Raw genomic sequence first — 20,378 nt, forward strand, 5'->3', positions numbered from 1 at the left:
AGCCACTATGACCATTTTAGGATAGCCAAAATTCTGTATCATTTAAAAACATTTGAGTTCCAACACACAGACTGAGGGGTGAACATATGAGGACATAGTGCGTAGGTGGCCATCTGCAAGCCCAGGAGAGAGGCCTCAGAAGAAACCTTGACACTTTGATCTTGGAGTTCTAGCCTCCCAAACTGTGAGAAAATACATTTTTGTTGTATAATCCAAAAAAAAAAAAAAAAACATTTGCATTCCATCCAAACAATTATTTTCTTTGTGCCAGCAATGTCAATTTTCCAACCAAAAATTTTCCACTTTTCTCCTTTACCCTTCTCACCCTGAAATCCAAAATAATTTTACCTAAGTGGAATTAAATCTTAAAAAGTAACTGCTTCATGTTTTGATATTTTACTGTACAATAAAAAAAATCAAAGTTTTAATGAGATACAACTTTTTGAAGTAATAAAGTCGTGTGCCTGAGTTAGGTAATTATTATTATATGATGTTTTCTGGAGCAAGAGGTGAGAGTGGGTGGATAGTCTTATTTCAAGACCCCTTTGTAGAATTGTTAGAGGCAATAATGTCATTATACAATGTTCCAAGCACTGAATTCATATTTCTGACAAACTAAGCTAAGTTTTCCTCTACGCCAACATCAGAAAAGGATACTAATGGTTCAGTCCAGCTTATAAGCCAAAGTAATGTTGCATGAGTGGCATTACCTCACACAGGTCTGAAACATATCACTCCCCAAGAGCAAAAATAAAGTTAGAAACAAGAATCCCATGAGAGAAATTCTACCTAGCAGATATTACATAGCCTAGTCATTGCCTTGAGAAATCATAACAGAAGAACACATCAGCATTTGGAAACACCGCGATGCAGTAAAGGCTGAATGAATGCCACACTCCAAAGCAGGAGTATGAAGTATTGGAAAATACAAAAACCACATGGCCTGGAATTTAGTCCCCTAAGGGGGCACTCTGAGGCTTATCTTGACCTTCTACTGTTTATGTTTCCTAATGTAGTTTGATATTAACCTGATAATCTGTGGTTCATTTGAATTGCTTTCTTGAAGACTGAAACATGACTAACTTTAGAACAGAGACAAACACGTCAGTGCATGCATTTTAAGCAGAATGATATTTGAGGTAAGGGATGCTGAAAATCTGTGTCATCCACCGTACAAGTTGCTGGGCAACCTGCTGCCAAGCCAGTTTTATAGACTTATACAGAACTCAAGAAGCATATATTAAGTGCCTAACATCTGAGGTAGGGTGTTAATTAAAATAGAATGCATCATCAAATATTGCTCTTGAGAATATTATGTTTTGGAAGTTAAAACTTATGTATGTGACAAAAAATTGAATCCAAGGTAATATCCAATCAGGAATTCCATAATACAACAATTGCATCCACACAGGTGTGAGCCTGCCACTCAGGGGTACTGTCTAACCAGTTACGACCTATAAGTTTAAAGTTTACCAAAGTTTGCTTTTAAAAAAACTCCATATATCAAACAATGGCAGGTTGGAATAATAATGGTATGTCAACTCTATAGACTATTTTACAGACTTTACAATCACAAATATGTGTGACAGCATGGAACATTGCTCAACAAAGTTAAAAAGCAGTATGGAAATCTTGGAAATACTACAGAAGTAGAAGAAAGAGACATTTGAGAAGGTAGAGAGGCAATAGTTGAATTCTGGGAGATGTTTAATTAAGTGACTGTAGATAATCTAACATACTTTTCATAAATCATAAATATGGATAAGTACTAAGTGGCTTAAGCCTTTTACTTAGATGGTAACTAAGATGCTGAGAAAGGTCTTTGTCTCTTGAGTAATTTTAATCCAAATGAGAAACTACACATCTTCCATGACACTAATAGTTGTACATCCATGAAAGGGTAAACAAACTATAATAATAACTGAAGTGGTGATGGTAGGGAGGGCAGGAGGGAGAGGAGAGGAGGCATACAGGTACAACATCTAAGATATGCAAGATTAAACACACATACACACACACACACAGAGTCATTTACCTCCCATTACCTCCACTCTACCTCCCGTCCTAGCTTGAAGCTGTTCTGCTTCATGGGTAGTTCCAAACGTGTATCTATCTGTGAGTAGTTTGTGGAAATGACTTTGGATTCACAGCTGCCTGGGGTTCCTCTAAAACTCAATTTCCTCATTTGTAAAAAGCATAAACAAGATTGAGACAACGTATATGAAGTTGCTAACAGAGTACTTGTACACAAAGTGTGTACACTTGTACACAGTAGTCATTAAAGTTTCTTCTCTCCTCCACAGTCTTTTCCCTTTGTACACAGGATTCTGGTGTTTGGGTATTGGAAGGAGACGGTGGAAAGGAAGGTGAATCCACCTTGGCTGCAGGTTGTTTTCAGATCTTGCTCCCTCCCCCATACTTAACCTCAGCTATAACCTACTTGATGGCAGGATGAGGCCAGGCCAGACTTGTTTGAACATCAAAGACCATAGCGAGTTTCCTGGGGTGGCTCTATTTGTAAAATGTATTTCACACTTCAGTTCTAACTAATCTGGCTTCTAGAGGTGGCTGTCCAATACAGTAGCTGCGGGTCCCATGTGGCTATTTACATTTAATTAATTAAAATCAAATAACATTTAAAATGCATCTAAAGTGTCCCTCTGTCATATAGTCACATTGCCAAGTATTCCATGGGCACATGTAGTGAGTGGCTACAAAATTAGAGGGCACAGATACAGAACATTTTTATTGCAAAACATGTAGGACTCTGCTCGAAAGTTCTGGGGCTATCAGGAGGAATAAGAAATGTCATAGGCTTACTGCCCATCGTCTTTGTTCCTTCATTCTTTTATTTTTAATGACTTTCAGACGGGAAAAATAAACTCAGTGAAGCGGGGGTAGAAGAAACACATTTCTTGATTAGGGAGCTTTAATACACACAAGCATTCCAGGCACCAGCCTATGAGACATCAATAGCATTCTTTCCACATACCACAGCCCACTTGTAAAGAAAACTTTGATAAGACATGTCAACCTTAGAGTAATTTTAGTGACAGTTTTGCCAGCAAAAATGAAAATTCAAAACCAGATTCTGGTACTCAATGTAAGGCCGGAATCTCCTATAGACACAATGTATTAAAGGTTTGCTAAGCAGTGGGCAGTTTTATTTCGGAATGCAACGAAGCAGTTGCCGCAAGTGCCCAGGCAACACAAGTTTGTGAATGGGGGATGTGACACTGAACTGCTGTTCAAGTTTCAGTCTGAATCAATTGAATCAATTAGTAAGACTGGTCCCCAATAGTCTGTCAATGGGAAGACCTTGTGAGTTAGTTACAATCCCTGTACAAATCTCAAACTCATTATAAACCAGGCAGTAGCTCTTAACCCAGTCATTTGGCTCCTACAACATTTTAAAAGGAAAGAATAAATCATCAGCCCACTTAATGTATTGTGTTTGTGATGAATTTTCATGTTTCCGAAAAGAAGCTGTGTCAAGTTTTCATGTGCCCGGTACATGTGCTTCCGCTGAGCCCTTCTTGGAGAAAAAAGCACTCTGCCTAGAAAACCAGCACAACTATAAACTCTTGGCCTCCAAACCCTAATGAGTGTCAACGCTTCCAGATTACCCTTCTGCTTCCCTAGCCAGCGCTCTGTCATTATTTATAAACCAGACATTTCAATACTTGCCCCATTTCTTTCTATCTCTGACCCTTCCACCTTCCCCTCCCCCTCAGCAAAAGGCCTTGCCTCTGACTTCACAGAGGGTATTGAAGCCATTAGACAAGAATTTAAGTTTCCTGCTCCTACACCTTCACATTTACCTGAAAGGTGGCCATCTTATTCTGCTTCCTGCTGTTGCAATGAAGAGGTCTATTCTGGCCAGTTGCCTCCAGTCTTCTCAAAGGTCTGCTCTGTAACTTTCTACCCGATCCTCACACACCCTTTCAATTGGCTCCTTCCCAGCAGCATCTGAATGGGTCAAGTCTCTTCCACCTTAAATCAAGTGTTCTTCACCACACGTCCCTCTTTCTCTTCTCATCTTCATACCCAAATATACCCTCTTCACTTCTCCATTTTCCCCTCACTCCTCAGCTTCTTGCATCCTGGGTTCCACCTTGACCGTGCCATTGAAATTATCCTTATCAAGAATACTAACTACCCACTCCAGTAAAATACATATAACATAAAATTTACCATTTTAATCATTGATATGTCCAGTTCAGTGGTATGAAGTACATTCACATTGTTGTACAACCATCATCAGCATCCATCTCCAGAACTCTTTTCATCTTATAAAACACAATAACTTTCCATATTTCCCTCTCCCCAGCCCTGACAACCACCATTCTACTTTGTATCTATGTTTTCACTACTCTAGGTAGCTCATATAAGTGGGCTCATACAGTATTTGTCTGTTTGCGACTGACATTTCACTTAACAAGATGTCCTCACGGTTCATCCAGGTTGTAGAATGTAACAGAATTTCCTTCCTTTTTAAGGTGGAATAATATTCCATTGTGTGTATATCCCATATTTTGTTTTCCCCTTCTGGCTATTGTGAATGCTGCTGCTATAAACAAGGGTGCCCTTTTTAAAAATCTACCTCTTAAATATTGGTGAGCTTCAAGGTTCTCCTGTGGACTCTTGATTCTCATTCTGTACTCTCCTCAGGCAGTTTTACCTGTACTAGCAGCTAGCTTACTGCTCACCTGCTAGTGACTCCAAAAACTATACTTGTGGTTCATTTTTAAAAAATTTTAGTTCAGATCCCAAATCCCTATGAAAATCCTCTAGGACATCACAGACACCCTAAACTCCACATGTACAACATTGAGCTTCTGATTCTTGCCCTCCCACTTAGCATGTTCCCTCAATGTGTGTTTCCTGCCTCAGTAAATAATACCACCAAACTCCCCTCTTCCTTATACTAGGCACCTGGGCATTATCCTCTGCCAACCACAGCACTGGCAGAGTGCCCAGAAAGCCCACTAAACTCCATGGTCACCAGTTGACTACTTCTAACCTTGGCATCCGTGAAAGGATTGCTATGTGCTCCTCTGAAAGATCCCTGTCCATTATTCCCCTCTAAATAAAAATAGCAAAACCTCACTGGGCACTCTCTACAGCTCTTACCTTATTTTTCTCAGCACTGAAATAATGCTTACCACACAGCAAGTACTCACTGTGTGTGTCAAAGGAAATGAATTAATCTTTGACCTCTCCCTTACCCAAGCCTGTCTATTTTGTCTTCCATTGTCCTCAAATCCCACCACTTCTCTCTATACCAGTTGTCACCACCTTGACCAGATTCTCATCATCTTTCACTTTGTCTCTCAACTTCTTATCTGCTCCTGATCATTTTCCACACAGCTGCCAGAGTGACCATTCTAAGATAGCATAAAACAAGTAGTTCAACTTCTCTACTTAAAACTTTAACCATCACCTTCACGATACAACCCAACATTCTTCATTGGCTTCATAAGGTCCTTCCAGATCTGTCTGTCTATCCAGCCCTATCTTTCACTACTCCCATAATGCTGCAACTCATTACTGAACTTCTTTCAGTTTCACTAACATGTCGTATGCTTTTCTTATTTTTCTCCTCTCCAGGTCTTTGAAGATGCTACCCCTTCCTGGTCAAATAACCCTCCCTTTTTGCAGCACCCCAAAACCTGCTGGCTCTTCCTTTTCCTTCAGGTTTCCAATTAGGTATCACTTCTTGGAAGCCTAGTCTGACTTCTCTGCACTAGTTCTGGCTTCGCTGTTACTGCTAGGGGTCTCACAGCATCTTATACGCCCACCATAGTGCTCAGTGCCCTGTAGTAGAATTGCCTGCTTCATTAACATCCCTGTAACAGCTCATAGATCCATACAGAAACCTATGTAATTTTACTAACCATTGTCACCCCAATAAATTTTTTTAAAAATCCAGAAAAGTAGAAAAAATTGTTAATAGTATAACATACACTCATACCCACCAGCTGTATTCAGTAATTGTTAACATTTAGCCATATTTTTTCCTCTAGCCATATTTTCTTTATCATCTCTCTATATTTGACAAATCATTTTAAAGTAAATCACTGACAAAATGAATGAATTCTTAAGTCCCACTAACATGTCCACAAACCATATAAAATAGGCTACTGAAGAAAATAAGAACCAGCAATAAAAACCTCTAAACCTCTACTTAAGCATAGTTGAGTGAAATTCAGAAATGAGAACATTAAGCCATGTACCAGATACTTTTATGAATGTACTCTCATTCCATCACTGAATTCTCATGAGTCTTATAAGGTAACCTCATTAATAAACAAAAGGAAACCTTTGAAGAACCTGTAGCTCGAGGAGGGAAGGAGAAAGAAACACTTGCTGAGCGGTATACCCAACATTTATGTTACCTCAAATTATTCTCACAACGAACTCAAGATGCGAAAATTCAGTGAGGTCAACTTATTTGCCCAGAGGATAAAGAAGGTAAATGGCAGATGAAAGAATTTGTTCCAAGTTTGCCTTTCTTTCCACTCATTTATTCACTAATATTTAAAATTTTCATTACAAATTTTAAATTTAAAAGTTTTTTACTGTGGTCTGAGATGGGTAAAATATAATAGATGTTACTGTTTATTTATGCACAAGGAACGCTTAGGCTAATTCTCTCTTTAGTTCTTATTACCCCTATAGTATAGGGGAGGCAGGGGACAAAATTAGAGCAGTAAGTATAGAACAATAAGCATGTGAGAGTCTCAAGCAGGGTTCTGGTGGCCTGGCTTTGTCACCATATACCTAACAATAGGCCAGTCACTCAACTCTCCTCACCCAAGAATGTTCATCTATAAAATGAGTGAGTTGGATCAGATCATTATTGAGGTTCCCTCCAGCTGTTTAAAAAACAAAACACAAAAGAAACCCCTATAATTCTTAGTGATTTGCTTCAGTCATCAGCTGGACAGGGCCAGGATAGAGGTCAGCTGATCCCAGCCCTATTCTCTGTGCATTCTCAGTAAATGTACTTTCTGCGGGGCACTAATTGTAAATGTGGGCCATTTTTTAATTGGAATGTAGGTCAATACAACTAGAATAACCCTCCCACTTCCAGAAGCAGATCGCCCACAGATTCTGATAATAACTAATGATAAAGACTGTGCCAAAAGAGGAGCCATGAAAACGCTCTTTATCATGGAAACCCTTGAAAAAGAAGGAAACCCTTGTTTCATCCCTACTCCCATGTATCCTCTGCCAGACAAGCTATCCTACTTATCACACTTACAATGATTTTTTTAAGGTTCTTTACTCCATTAGATAGTAAGCTCTAAGACCTCTGTCTTGTTCACTTTCATATTCCTAGATTTTAGTATAGAACTTGGCACATATTTGGCAATCAATAAATGTTTATGGAATGAATGGCAAATCTCAACATCTCTGAGTCTCCCAATCCAACATATTACTTTCAAGGCTCAGCTCACATGCCATCTCTACCTCCCCTAACCCTCTCAAACTCCCATAATATTTTAACTGTATTTCTCCTATGGCACCTCTCTTTTTCTATATCTGATTATAGTTATTTATGTATATATCTTCACTTCCCAAATAAAGTCAAACTCTCTGAGAAAAAAAGCTATCTCTCTCTCCCCACCGAAATCCTACAATGCCCAGTTCATAAAGGTTCTCAATAAATGCTTGTAGAATAAGCACATTATTCATATACATGGATATATCAAAGCAATTAGTACAGTTCTTTACATATAGACATTCAGTAAATATTATTTAAATGCTGTTTCTGATAAAGTTGTGGTGAGGCCAGTACCCTCAAACTGCAAATGTTAGGTACCCCAAACACTTTGGGAAAAAATATGGTAAAACAGATTAAAAGTTATAAAAGTGGTCATATCCTTGACCAATAATCCCATTTCTGGGATTTTGTCCTAAGGAAACAGATGGACAACAAAACCAAAAACACAAGTTAAACCAGACCAAACCAAACCAACTAAATCAACAACATCCACACAAAAAATTATTATAGCAATTTTTAGTGAAAAATTGGAAAATATTATGGCACATCGCTATAACAAAACTATTCCGCTGTGCTAATGATGGTTCTGAGGACCTGTGAAAGAGGCTTGTATCCACTGCTACGGTGTTTCCCCGAAAATAAGACCTAACCGTAAAATAAGCCCTAGCATGATTTTTCAGGAGGCCATCCCCTCAACATAAGCCCTAATGCGTCTTTTGGAGCAAACCTTAATATAGACCCAGTCTTATTTTCAGGGAAACACGGTAAGTAAAATACAAAGTTCATATGCACTATGATATCTACTGTAGAAAAATAGGAAAACTTATGGGGAAAGCAAATACACAAAAATAGAAAAACAGTTATTTGGGATGGTTTTATGGGTGATTTTCTTTTTTTCCAAAGTTTTTTTTAAAATGTGTTTTTATAATAAAAAATTTGGTGTAGTCAACATGAACCTTTAATGAGGCTCTATTTCCCATAGACAATTATTTAGTGAAGACCGAAGCATAAAATGAAATTGTTTTCTGGATAGCTATTGCTCCAGTACTTAATTCTAGGGTTCAAGTGATACCTGACTAGGAACGCTGTGTTACGTCATGAGGTGTGAAGCACAGCCATGCCGAACATGGTGCAGAAACGGATTTGAATGAGAAACAAGCAGCTAGACCCAGCCAAGGAAATCTCAGGACACCATACAACTGATGATGAGATGACTCCCTTAAAGAAACTATTAATAGTAGTTCCTGAGAGGGATGAATAAGGAGGCTGCAACACAGAAGGGAGATGAAGAGGAGAGGAAGTGAGAATGGCTGTCTTCTTGGTTCTCTACCATGTACTACCCCCTTACTTTCTTTTCTCTCACAAGGGCCTGTAAACTATAGTCTGTTTCTGCAAAGAAAGTTTGATTTGCAGAAAGTTTGACATTCACTTGTCTTATTGTCTATGGCTGTTTTCACACTACAATAAATTGCATAGTTGTAACAGAGACTAGATGGCCCACAAAGCAGAAAATATTTACTATGTAGCTCTTTACAAGGAAAAAGAAAAGAAGAATCATTATAAGGAAAAAGAAAAAGAAGAATCATTTATAAGGAAAAAGAAAAGAAGAATCATATCCTGTAGCTCCAGATATAAGAGGAGGTTTATGAACAGATACCCAATTTAGGCATTGTACCACCTTTGTCTATTTTTCTTCATATGTGCCAAGCTGGAAGATAGGGTGATCGTATCATTTATTGTCCAAAGTAAGACACTTTTGAGGGTAAGGAGGATGCTAAATAGACATTACTCCAGGACAACAGAAGTAAACCAGGATTGTCCCAGACACCAGACATATAGGGCCCCCATTAGAAGGGCTAGTAGCACAAGAGCAGGTTTCAAAGGGCACTCGACGTCTTTTCAGGAACTGTTTTAACGTGCATGAAGAAAGTTTAGGTGACTCCTCTTCTTGGTTTTTCCTATTTCTTTTTTTCCAATTTTTGTTTTTAAATTAAAGTTTACTGGGGTGAGAATTGTTAGTAAAATTACATAGATTTCAGGTGTACAACTCTGTATTACATCATCTATAAATCACATTGTGTGTTCACCACCCAGAGTCAGTTCTCCTTCCATCACCATATATGTGATCCCCTTTACCCTCATCTACTTCCCCCTGTCCCCCAGTTTTTCCTATTTCAATTGCCCTCAGGTACATTTCCACTTCTCTCTGTCCCAACACTGCCCTTGAGCCAGCTCTGATCCCTGATGAATCCAGCTGTTTGGACACCACTCAGGATACAGTATCTCTACTTTCATTAGAACAAAAGGGGGAAAGTTTACTCATCCTATTTAAATAAACCTTAATTATTTCAATTCAATACAAATACTTTTGTACATGCAAATTTCACTTGGTTTAATATCAAGGTAACTCCTTAATTTTTTTTTTTTTTACGAGAAGTATTTTAGGTTTCTCTTCTAAAATAAATGATTTAAAAATGATCATCAACCATAGCACTTGTTACAAAGAAACCCCATGACAAATATAGTATACTATCCACTGATTTCAATTTTTAATACTCACCAATACAGTTTGGAGAATTATATAAGAATGAAGTTCTAAGTTTATCATTCCAGAATGTAAAACAAAATACGTACATCCCATACACCTTTTATTTTTCCCCTTGGAAACAGTTTTGATGTTGTGGGGAAAAAAGAAGTAATACAAAAGATGTTTACAGCACCTTGGATGAAATCTAGGCCGATATACTTTGTGAAATAATTCTCTGTGTGAGCAGTAGTAGCTCATAGCTTTGAAACCACTCTGTATGGCTTTCCAAATATTGCCATCTGGTGGAATTTTAGTTGATTGTTCCTTTGTTCTAAGGAGCTCCTGGAAGCGAACCTTGAAGGCATTATTACAAACTCGGCATACCAGTGGAAAACAACTGAAGGTCAAAAGGTTGTCTCAAACACAGATCCCAAAACTGAAAAAAACGAGGCTTTCCAGGTTTTCATCTCCTTTTCAAGATACCCATCTCTCTCTATTATAAAGCCAAGAGAGCAATTGCCTTGATTTTTCACGAGATAAAATACTCATTTATTCACAATTAGAAATGTCATGAGGTCCTTCGATTATTATCTTGATATGCTTTCCTTTCACTTATCATTAATAAGATCTCCAAAATTAAACTTTAATTGGCTGGACCATTTTTAGAAGAATTGCTGACAGCAGTTAATTAGCCCTTAGTACATGTAGCAAATGGAATATAGTTTGAAAAATAATGTTTTAACAAAGCATGTTTACTCAAATATTTACTTTTATTGTATAGGGAATTTTGAAAATAAATCTGTTGCGAAAGCATTCATAGTACTTCCATTTACTCTGTAAACAATTAACCTGTAAGTCATACAACATAATTTATATTTAAACCTTACCTTGAGCATCCAGGCTCTCTCCCTGGCTGTCGAGATGAACTGTTCCTCTGAGAATTGGGATGCTGCGACAGTAAAAATGAAAAAAAGAATAAAGAGCGCAATTAATATGATGAAAACATTGGAGGAAAGAGTTATAATTTAGTTAATTGGGTGTGGCCAGCAGTGGAAAAGGAAATTAAAGGAAAGATGTACACAAAACATCCAAATTCATTTGATTTTACCATGAGAGAGATTAAGTCAGCAAAACAATAAGGTTCTCAAGCTATATTATTAGATTAATTCCTAGGTTGGTTTATTATAGTTGGTGAATATTTAGTACAATATCAGTCCTATGCAGAGAATTTTTTTTCTCTCTTTTTTCCCTGATAGTCTGATGTGATGAGAATCGTGTTAGCAGATGACCCCAGGAAGCAGTGCCTCAGTGGAGTCTCAAATGCCATAAATTAAAGTATGGACTTCTTCAACTCTAAGTTAATTTGCAGGTTTTATATCTAGTATTGACACAGGCTCAGTCTTCCAGACAAAAGGTTTATGTTTAATTTTAACAGGATAAGCAATGCCAGGATCAAGTTTCAAAATATATGCACCAACAAGTGCAAATTTACTTTCTTTATATGAATAAACTATTTCTCTTCACAACATGGTCTTGCTAAGTGATAAGACAGTAAACTGATGAATGGGGCATATCAAATTCTAGAGGCTGAGAAAGGTGTCCGAGCTCCGGGTCTTGAGGGTCCAATGTTAGGGGTGTGGGGAGGCTAGTAACGGAGGCAGATGCTGATAAAAAGGACCTAAACTGCATATGCACATAAGCTTTATTGGTCCTCCCACCTCTCCAAGAAACACGTTAGGAGTGATCTCTTTCCACGTTCCAACTAAGCCCTCTCCCGGTACATTGCTTTCTGTGGTTTTTGTATATGGCCATTTCAGAAATGCCTTTGGTGCTTATTCAGTATAAAATCAATTATATAAAATAAAATATTGGTGTAGATCCAACACAAAGTCATTAATCCCAGATATAGTTCTAGAGATGTCATTGGGAGAAGGATTTTAAGAAAGGGAGGAGGAGGCATTTAATACTTTTTCTATAGGGGAAAGAGGCAATGGCAAAAGAAAAAAACGAAAATAAAATGGTAAGTGTTGAGAGAATAACAGTAAAAGTGATAGCTGAATTTTCAATGTTACACTATTCAATAAGGGAGCTCAAACGTAATTTGTAAAAGTCGTAATTTGTTTAAAAATCAGAAAATTTAGCATGAATGGTTTCAAGAACTGTACTCAGGTAAGCTAACAATTATTTTTTTCTTCAGATAGAACAGGTAGAATTGCTTTATGTGTTTTATAGTAGAATTTAATTTTATGAATAATTCACAATTTTTTCCTGTAATTTAATTTCCTATAAAACTAAAAAGTCAGGTTTAAAGAGAATTTGTTCCCATCCATATCAGTTTCTTTTTCTAAGTCTTCCAATCTTCTAGAAAATGTTAACTGGATCAGAATAATATTTTCATTTGTCCTCTTTGCCTAGTAATATAGCTAGGTACTAGTTAAAGTATTGGCCACCAAGCTGGGAAGCAACGAGCATAGGTTCCTAGTTTAATCTATAAACCTGGTAATTAGCCCTTAGAAAATGCAGGATTGCTGTACACAACTGGCATTTTTCTGTTCTCTGACAACAACCCATTGCTAATTTTCCAACAGCTGCACTGGACAGTTTGGAGAAGAATTGAGATCATTTATTGAACATGCTTGCACAAGTCATTTCACATATTTTATCTTATTTAATCCTCAAAACCGTCTTATGACAATTGAAAAAAACTGAGGCTCAGAGTAGTAGAGCAGTTGCCCAATATCATGCAGCTACATTCTAACTGAATTTGATGGACTCTAGTATCAGCTTTCTCATCCACACCATGCTGCCTTAAAAGCCAGGCCTTTGCCACTGATTTGAAACACCTAGAGAACGTTTGCTCCAGGACATAGTAGGTGATCAACGTGACAAAGTCGTGCGAGGGTGGAAGTCTAGGCTCCCCTCCAATGGGGGCGACAGGCGAGGCAACAGTTCTGTGTTGGGCAGATGTAGAGCAGTTAAGGAGTTTCACACTTTATATAAAGATTAACTCAAAATGAATCACTACATAAATGTAAAACTATGAAACATTTAGAAAAAAATAGAAGAAAATCTTTGGAATCTAGGGCGTTGGAAAAAACTTTGTAGCCTTGACACCAAAAACACAATCCATAAAAGAGAAAATTGATAAATTAGACTTCATCAAAATTAAGAACTTTTGCCCATGTGATGTGGATGTAAATAAAAGGTATAAACTAGAAGAAAATATTTGAAACTACTTAAGGACTGGTATCTAAAATTATGAAATCTCAAAACTCAGCAGTAAAAACAGTAAACAATTGGAAAATGGGCAAAAGATGAGCAGACATTTAACTGAGGAGGATATACAGAGAGCAAATAAGCACATGAACTGATATTCAACCTCATTAGCCACTAGGTAAGAGAAAATTAAAAGCCATAATCAGATATCACTATGCACTTATCAGAATGGCTAAATAAAGTGACAGCATGAAATGTTGGTGAGGATGAGAAGAAACTAATTCATTCATATATTGCTTGTTAGATTTTTTTTTTTAACTAAAATGCAACTATCTATACAACCTACCAATTATACTTCTACGCACTTTTCCAGAGAAGTTAAAACGTATTTTTATAGCAGATTTATTCATAATGGCCAAAAACTGGAGACAACCCATATATCCTTTGACAGGTTAATGGTTCAACAAACTGTGGTACATCCATACCATGGACTACTAGTCAGAAATAAAAAGGAACCAACTATTGACATATGCAAAACACTGGATAAATTTCCAGAGAATTATGCTGAGTGAAAAAAGCCAGTCCAATAGGCTATATGCTGTATGATTCCATGTATCTAACATGTTTGAAAAGAGAAAACTGTAGAAATGGAACAGAGATTAGTGGTTGCCAGGGCTAAGGAGGGAGTGATGGCTGGAGGGAAGAGGGTTTAGTCATAAAAGGGCAACATGAGGGATCCTCATGGTGATGAAAATATTCTGTATCTTGAAAATGTATCATTGTCAATATCCTGCTTGTGACATTGTGCTATAGATTTTCAAGACATTAACATCGAGGAGGAAACTGAGTAACATGAGATAGCTCTGTATTGTTTCTTACAACTACATGTTAATGTACAATTGTCTCAAAATAAAAATTTAATTTAAAAAATCAGGAGATTGGACAGCAACTAAAATTGAACAAGATAACTCCCTTCTTTTATTCTCTTACTGTTTTGCCAGAGAAAAACAAAGCCCCAAAGCATTAAGCAAGTTGGGGTGGAAAATTTGCTTCACTTTGCACAGATTCAAGCAAAAAAAATCTCACCCACAATTTTAGCACTCAGAAACCATTGCCAACATTTTGCTGTCCAAGTTTTGCCTATCTTTCTCCTACATTTACCTTTTCAACCCTGCATTAAAATTCAAAATATTGATATGAACAAAAACACTCAAAACCAGAAGTGATTCCTAAGTAGCAGTTTGATGCAGTCTGCATTTTGGAAATGACCTCTCTCACCTTCAAGTTCATGCTAGCCAAGAATTTCCAAAATTCCCACATCTTATTATTTGCACAGGAATAGAATTTCATCCTTGGTGGCTTTTTTTGGGTGACAAGGCAGGTGTCCTGTATTCTAACATGGGCCACATACTAAGTGAGGGCATATCTTTAATCACCTCCACCTAAAGAGACTCTTGCAAAGGCTCCCTTCATGCTAGCAGCCGTAAGCCAGATGCTTTTTCTGCGCTTGTTGATTTTGTTTTCACTTGAAAGACCAAATATCTTTGTTAGAACAAGAGTCATGACAGCGCCAAACTCTTTAACAAAGCACATTCTCTGTTTTTACAAAAGTCCATTTTCCCTCATATTCTAGAAATTTCAAATCTTCTTTCTTTAAACAAACTCAGAGTTCTAGCATCCCATGTGTGAGGCATAGGAGCAAGAACATCAGCTAGAGAGTCTCCCACCCCCCAAAAGATGGTTTCCTTGTCTGACCATAAAGCCACAGGAACATGAGAGGGATATCAGAGTGAAAAAAGGGTTGTAAAAATATTTCCGTCATGCCATGCCATTGAAAAACTTAAGAGCTTTCTTTAGTGCAATGTATGTAGCCAATGAGGATTCTGGTCAACATAAGATTAAAACATTCTTCTCACAAAGAGACAAGAATTCCCGCCTCCCCAGCTGCTCTCAGCTTTTCCAAGAAGAGAACATCGCTGGGACCCAAACCCAAGTTTTCCTCTTAGGAGTTGACTAAGCTCTCTTTGGAGTTTTAGAATGAGCTGTAGCCTAAATTCCAAACTCCCCTTGGCTACTTAGAGATTTCGAATCACTCCAGTTCTATGTCACATTCTTTAGTGTGGGAGGTCCGCAGCTTTCTAGGAATAAAGCAGCTTGTAACCATGAACAGAAGGTCACAGGCTATTAATCCTTAGGCTGATCCTACTCGATAACAGCTTTCCAGAGAGCTCCGCCTCCACCAGCGCCTCCTCAATTAGTGGTCTCCAGTCAGGTTAAGGGCCTTCCCAGGGGCAGCAGAGGGGGGGCCAAGAGCCTGCCCGGTTCAACTTCCCCATGGGACTTAGAGGCATGACTGCCGGGAAGCTCAGAGCTGAGCACACACCAGGGAAACCAAAACCAAATGAGATTATCTGGCAAGTAAAGGAGGTCAAATTACACTGAATCTTGGGTACTGAGTATGGTACAAAACATTCCTCTCCTTCAGAAAGGCAAAACTACCAATGACCCACATTGTGCATTTAAGGGTTTTTGAAAAATTATAGGTGGCTGATAATGGGATTCTGGTGGTATATGTTCAGAATAGCAATGATGTTATAAACTTCTTATGGCTGTGTGATTTGGACTTCTGTAAAAATACAAGATAATTCCCAGAAACCATCTAATGTGAAAGCTATAATAAAAGAGAAATTCAGTTCTTTTCATACGAAGTGAGCCTAACCCTCCCTTCTTAGAAGCCTCCTTTATCCATCTGCTACTTCCCATAGTAGGCATAGATTGCCCTTTCTATTCTAGAATAAAATATTCATGGTGCTAAATGTACAAAAGTAAAATTCTTTAAAGAAGGAAAAAAACAACAACGAGACAAACTACACACATAAGAAATACCACCTTCATTATAATTCTGTGAAGTTTTTGACAATTATTTTCACTTATGCTTTTATCCATCTTAATCAGATATCCTTGAAAATAAAGTAGTTGGAGCAGAAGAATGGCTCCTCTCCTCCCAAGTGTGATTGATAATGAAAAGGAGCAGAATGTTCGTGAGGCAGGAAAGTAGCACAGAGGGAGTGGGGTCAGATTCACTTGCTCAGCCCAGGGTTCAGAGTTAGTATTTGGGTTATAGTGGAAACCATGCTTTATATGTGTCCTGTCTTTATAGTCTGTTATTCCTTTGACCATCCAAAGTGACACAGTAACATGTTAAAACTGTTGAAAGGGTACCATGTAAGATCCAATTAAGACTGACAGGGGCCAGAGGGTTGCTATGACCTCCTTCAAAAGATGGACTACCATTGTCCAAGCCCTGTGTGTTAAATCTACTTTTCTTCTTGTCCTTGCATGAGCTGGTGTCTTAGGCAGGTGCCATATTAGTGTCCAGCAACTGTGTAGACACAGGAAACCATAGGCTACAGGCCTTTTTGTCTCTGCTTGTATTTGGGGCAGCGCAGTACAACTCACTGCTAGACTGGACTAGTAGTTCTGTTTTTTCCATGTCTTCTCTTATCTCTACTAGGATATGATACCTCTTTATATCTCAGCCCAGGCCAACTGATGGAGAGACGACTCAACACTAACAACCACATGCATAGGGAAAAATGAACTCAGGAGGGTTGCTAAGTAAATGCTTAAAAATTCAGCTAGAAATCACACTGCTTTTATATTTTGAGGTGCTATCATGGCATTCTCCATGTGTTAAATGGAAGTTTGAATTTTGTCACTACTGCCTATTCCAATTTAACTAAATAATTCAATGTGTTAATGGACTATCAAAACTATATGTTCCTCACATTTTGAAAAAATTATAGATTGTCCAAAGGAAAAAATATAGTTCCCACTGAATTTTCTATTATATTTTATTCTGAGAAAGATGGATTAAAAACCACTTATCTCATGGAGAAAGGATAGGTAAAGATAAGATACCCTCTTCATTAATGAGGCTAGAGGCAATAGGTGAATTGGATTGCACTTTAAGCAGAGGTAGAATGAGAACGAGGCCTCCTGACAATCAGTTTCGATTGGCTTATTGTTAATATAATAAGAACAAAAGAATGGTGTTGTGCTAACTTGCAAAGATTTTAAAAGAAGATCATTGTTTGAATTAGTGGGGTAGTTAGAGACAACCATTCTTTGTCCTAACTCATGCTTATTTTTCCTTTGAATATCTTGGTAGATGTTGCTGCTTCCTCTTTGACTATCATTTCTCTAACTCTTCATATCTGGAATAATTTTAACTTTCTCCTTTAATTTTTTATCTCTGGAACTTCTCTCATGACCAGTAGTAACAAACATTTGTTTTTCAGAGAGAACAGTTTTTCAGAGAGAAAAATCAAAGATATGAACATCTCTTGATTAAAGTCATACAAAATCACTGAGTAGTAACAAAGCCCGAGGTGAGTAATTATAAAACGTTTTAAAACAAACCCCCAAAATGTGAAAAGCAAACAGAAATGCACATGGCTCTCAGATTCCAAGTGTAAACCTTAAAACACCACCAAGCCTCACAAGAATATGTTGTAAAAATTCTCTTTCCACTGGGATGGGCCACAGTCATTGAGAATATGACTCAATGGACATAGGCTCGATGCTACAGTGTATACAACACAACAATTATTCTACCCATCCCTCATGGCTCACCTCATGTCAGATTGCTCAACACGCTGAAGGTGTCAACTGACTCTTACAAAACTGCACCCAAGGTCCCAGGTCTGGGCAAATTACCCTGCATAGCATCATCACAGACACTCAGATAAGCAGTTCAGGACAGAAAGACAACCTAATACACGTTTCCACAAGACATAGACCTGACTAACTCAGATCCATAATTCCACTGGAGTTGATGTCCATGGTGACTGGTAAGTACAGCAGAAGTCTTGAAAGGGTGGGGTTGGGGGAAGCCACACATCTTGAATATAATTATACTCCTTGCGGTCTGTGTAGCTAATTGTGAGAGCTGTTGGTAAGCAGTACCAGGAGCCTCTTGTTCCTTTCACAGAAGACAAACAACAGCCCCGCAGGACAGACGTGTTGTGTTCTGTACAATTTGATGCCAAAGCCCTCATAAGTCTCCTGCTGCTTCCTAACAGCAACCTCCAGGCCGAGTCTCTCTCCATCAGCTTGTCCATCCCTGAGGTCCCAAAACATTCCTTCCACAATGAAAAGACCACGTGGTTTGCTCCCCAGAGTTCAGTTGTTGTTTAGTTTTAATGTGAGTTTAGAAACATCAGTATAGAAGTACCTGCACATTTTCTGCAATTTTAAAACAAATATCTGGGGAAAAAAATCCCTAGGGTATCAGTGGTTTGTTTTAAATGAAGGGCTGGATAAAAGGCAGGATGGGGGGAAAATCCCATTCTGAGATGTATAGATAAGAAATGTGATTTTTTTTAAAATGAAAAAGTGACCTATGATATGAGTCAAGATAAAAAATATTGCAACATCTGTCAGAATTAGTTGTTTTGGAGCATCCCACCATTTTTATTTTTTATACCATTTACTAGGATTCTCTATCTTCTCCTGTCAAACAAACAATATCTCTATGTCTCTCTCCAAACACTTAACCAAAATCTGCCAGCTGCTCAACCTTCACACCAAATGTTACGTGCAGTTCCTCCCAGGGATATTGGTGTTTAAGAGATATTAACATTTTAAGCAAAAGGGACAAAGTTCCAGCAGTGGACTTTCAGAAATTATTTGCAGAGAAAGAAGCATTCTTACTCACCCCCGGAATGTTTTCCACAGTAAAGACTGCAACAAAAGGGAACTACAGACCAACGATCAAGAGAGTCGTACCTGAGGACCCCATTTCCCAGCACGGAAGAAAACGGTCATCTGTATTTCTTCAGCTACAAAGCAGTGGTGTCGGGAAATGATGAAACAAGACTAAAAAAGGGAACTCTTACAGGTTAAGCACTATGCTAGGACTGAGAGATGTGAAAATGACTGAGTCCATCCCCCTCTCTAACCAATTTTTATGTGCCGGGGAGGCCCACGTGTGGGGAATTAAAGGCAAACCACCTAACCTATTCTGGATGGGGGGGGGGCAGTGGGAATTGGATAGAGGCAATGGTTAGGTGGTTGGGAAAGGCTTTCCAGGACAATGTTTCTCAAATGTTAACCCGTAACAATGGACACCTGGGGATCTCATTAAACTGCAGATTCTGATTGAGAATGTCTGAGGTGGGGCTGGAACTTCGGCATTTTTTAGATGCTCCCAGGCGATGCTGATACCCTGCCCCATGAGCCCCCTCCGAGCAGCAAGAACTTAGAGGAATTAACACCTGAGATAAGACAAAGGCTGAGATTGGTAACTAGGGAAAGATATTCCAGGTAGAAGAACGTGCAAAGACATCAAAGCTAGAAACATTATGTTGGATATGGGAAACAACGTTCAACATAATAAGGAAAAATGTATGTGAAATATTATCACTCGTGAGTACAGACAATAAGAGCTTTACAGAAAAATAAAAATAGTTTTTGTAATCGTTGCGTGGAGGTGGTAAGATTAGGAGTGTGTCCCCTTATGCCCCTCCCTCATCTTTTCCAGATTTTCACTAATGAATTTATGCTGCATTTATTAAAACAACAAAAGGATGAATAAGTTTCTCCTCCATGTTGTGGTGTGTGTGTGTGTGTGTGTGTGTGTGTGTGTGTGTAGGGGGGTATTCTGCACTGAGGTGTCTTTTAACAAAATGACCATGCAGCTTCTTCCAATTTGGAATTATATGATTAGATAAGATACAAAGCCACTTAGTATCTTATTATAATTATGTAGTGACACAGTTATGATGGCTACATGAAAACATGTGTTATCAATGGAATAACTGAAGGAATAATATTTTATACCCAGGGCATCGTTGGGATAATTTTACTAAAAGAGTTTGAGTAATTAAAAATATTGAAGCATGTTTTATAATCCATTAATAATTTTTTCGTGGGGAAAAATGCAGGAGGAATTGTGTAGAATTCTTGCAGAAAAATAAAGAAACCCTTGTGTCTTTTGACTTCGCAGAGCAATAGTGGCACCCTGATGAGTAATTCATAGTTTGGTGCCCTGGTTCCTTAGCCAGGCGGAGAACTTCACATTTCTAAGGAGCAGAAGGGAGAGTTGTGGTTAGTAACCACTGG

General features: G+C 38.1%; 1 protein-coding gene across 4 annotated transcripts in view; it reads right to left on the minus strand.

Moving 5' to 3' along the window:
• MAPRE2 (microtubule associated protein RP/EB family member 2) overlaps positions 1–20,378 on the minus strand; it is a 142,777-nt gene that overhangs the window by 112,911 nt on the left and 9,488 nt on the right. For all 4 annotated transcript variants that reach the window (XM_081078180.1, XM_081078178.1, XM_081078179.1 and 1 more), the window contains one exon: positions 10,925–10,986. Coding sequence is in view for 2 of the 4 variants with exons in the window: in XM_081078179.1 (XP_080934305.1) it covers positions 10,925–10,986 (62 nt within the window). In the remaining 2 variants the exon portion in view is untranslated. The remainder of the gene's footprint in view (positions 1–10,924; positions 10,987–20,378) is intronic.

The sequence above is a fragment of the Rhinolophus hipposideros genome (genome assembly GCF_964194185.1).
Source record: "Rhinolophus hipposideros genome assembly, chromosome: 17".
Classification (NCBI taxonomy): Eukaryota; Metazoa; Chordata; class Mammalia; order Chiroptera; family Rhinolophidae; genus Rhinolophus; species Rhinolophus hipposideros.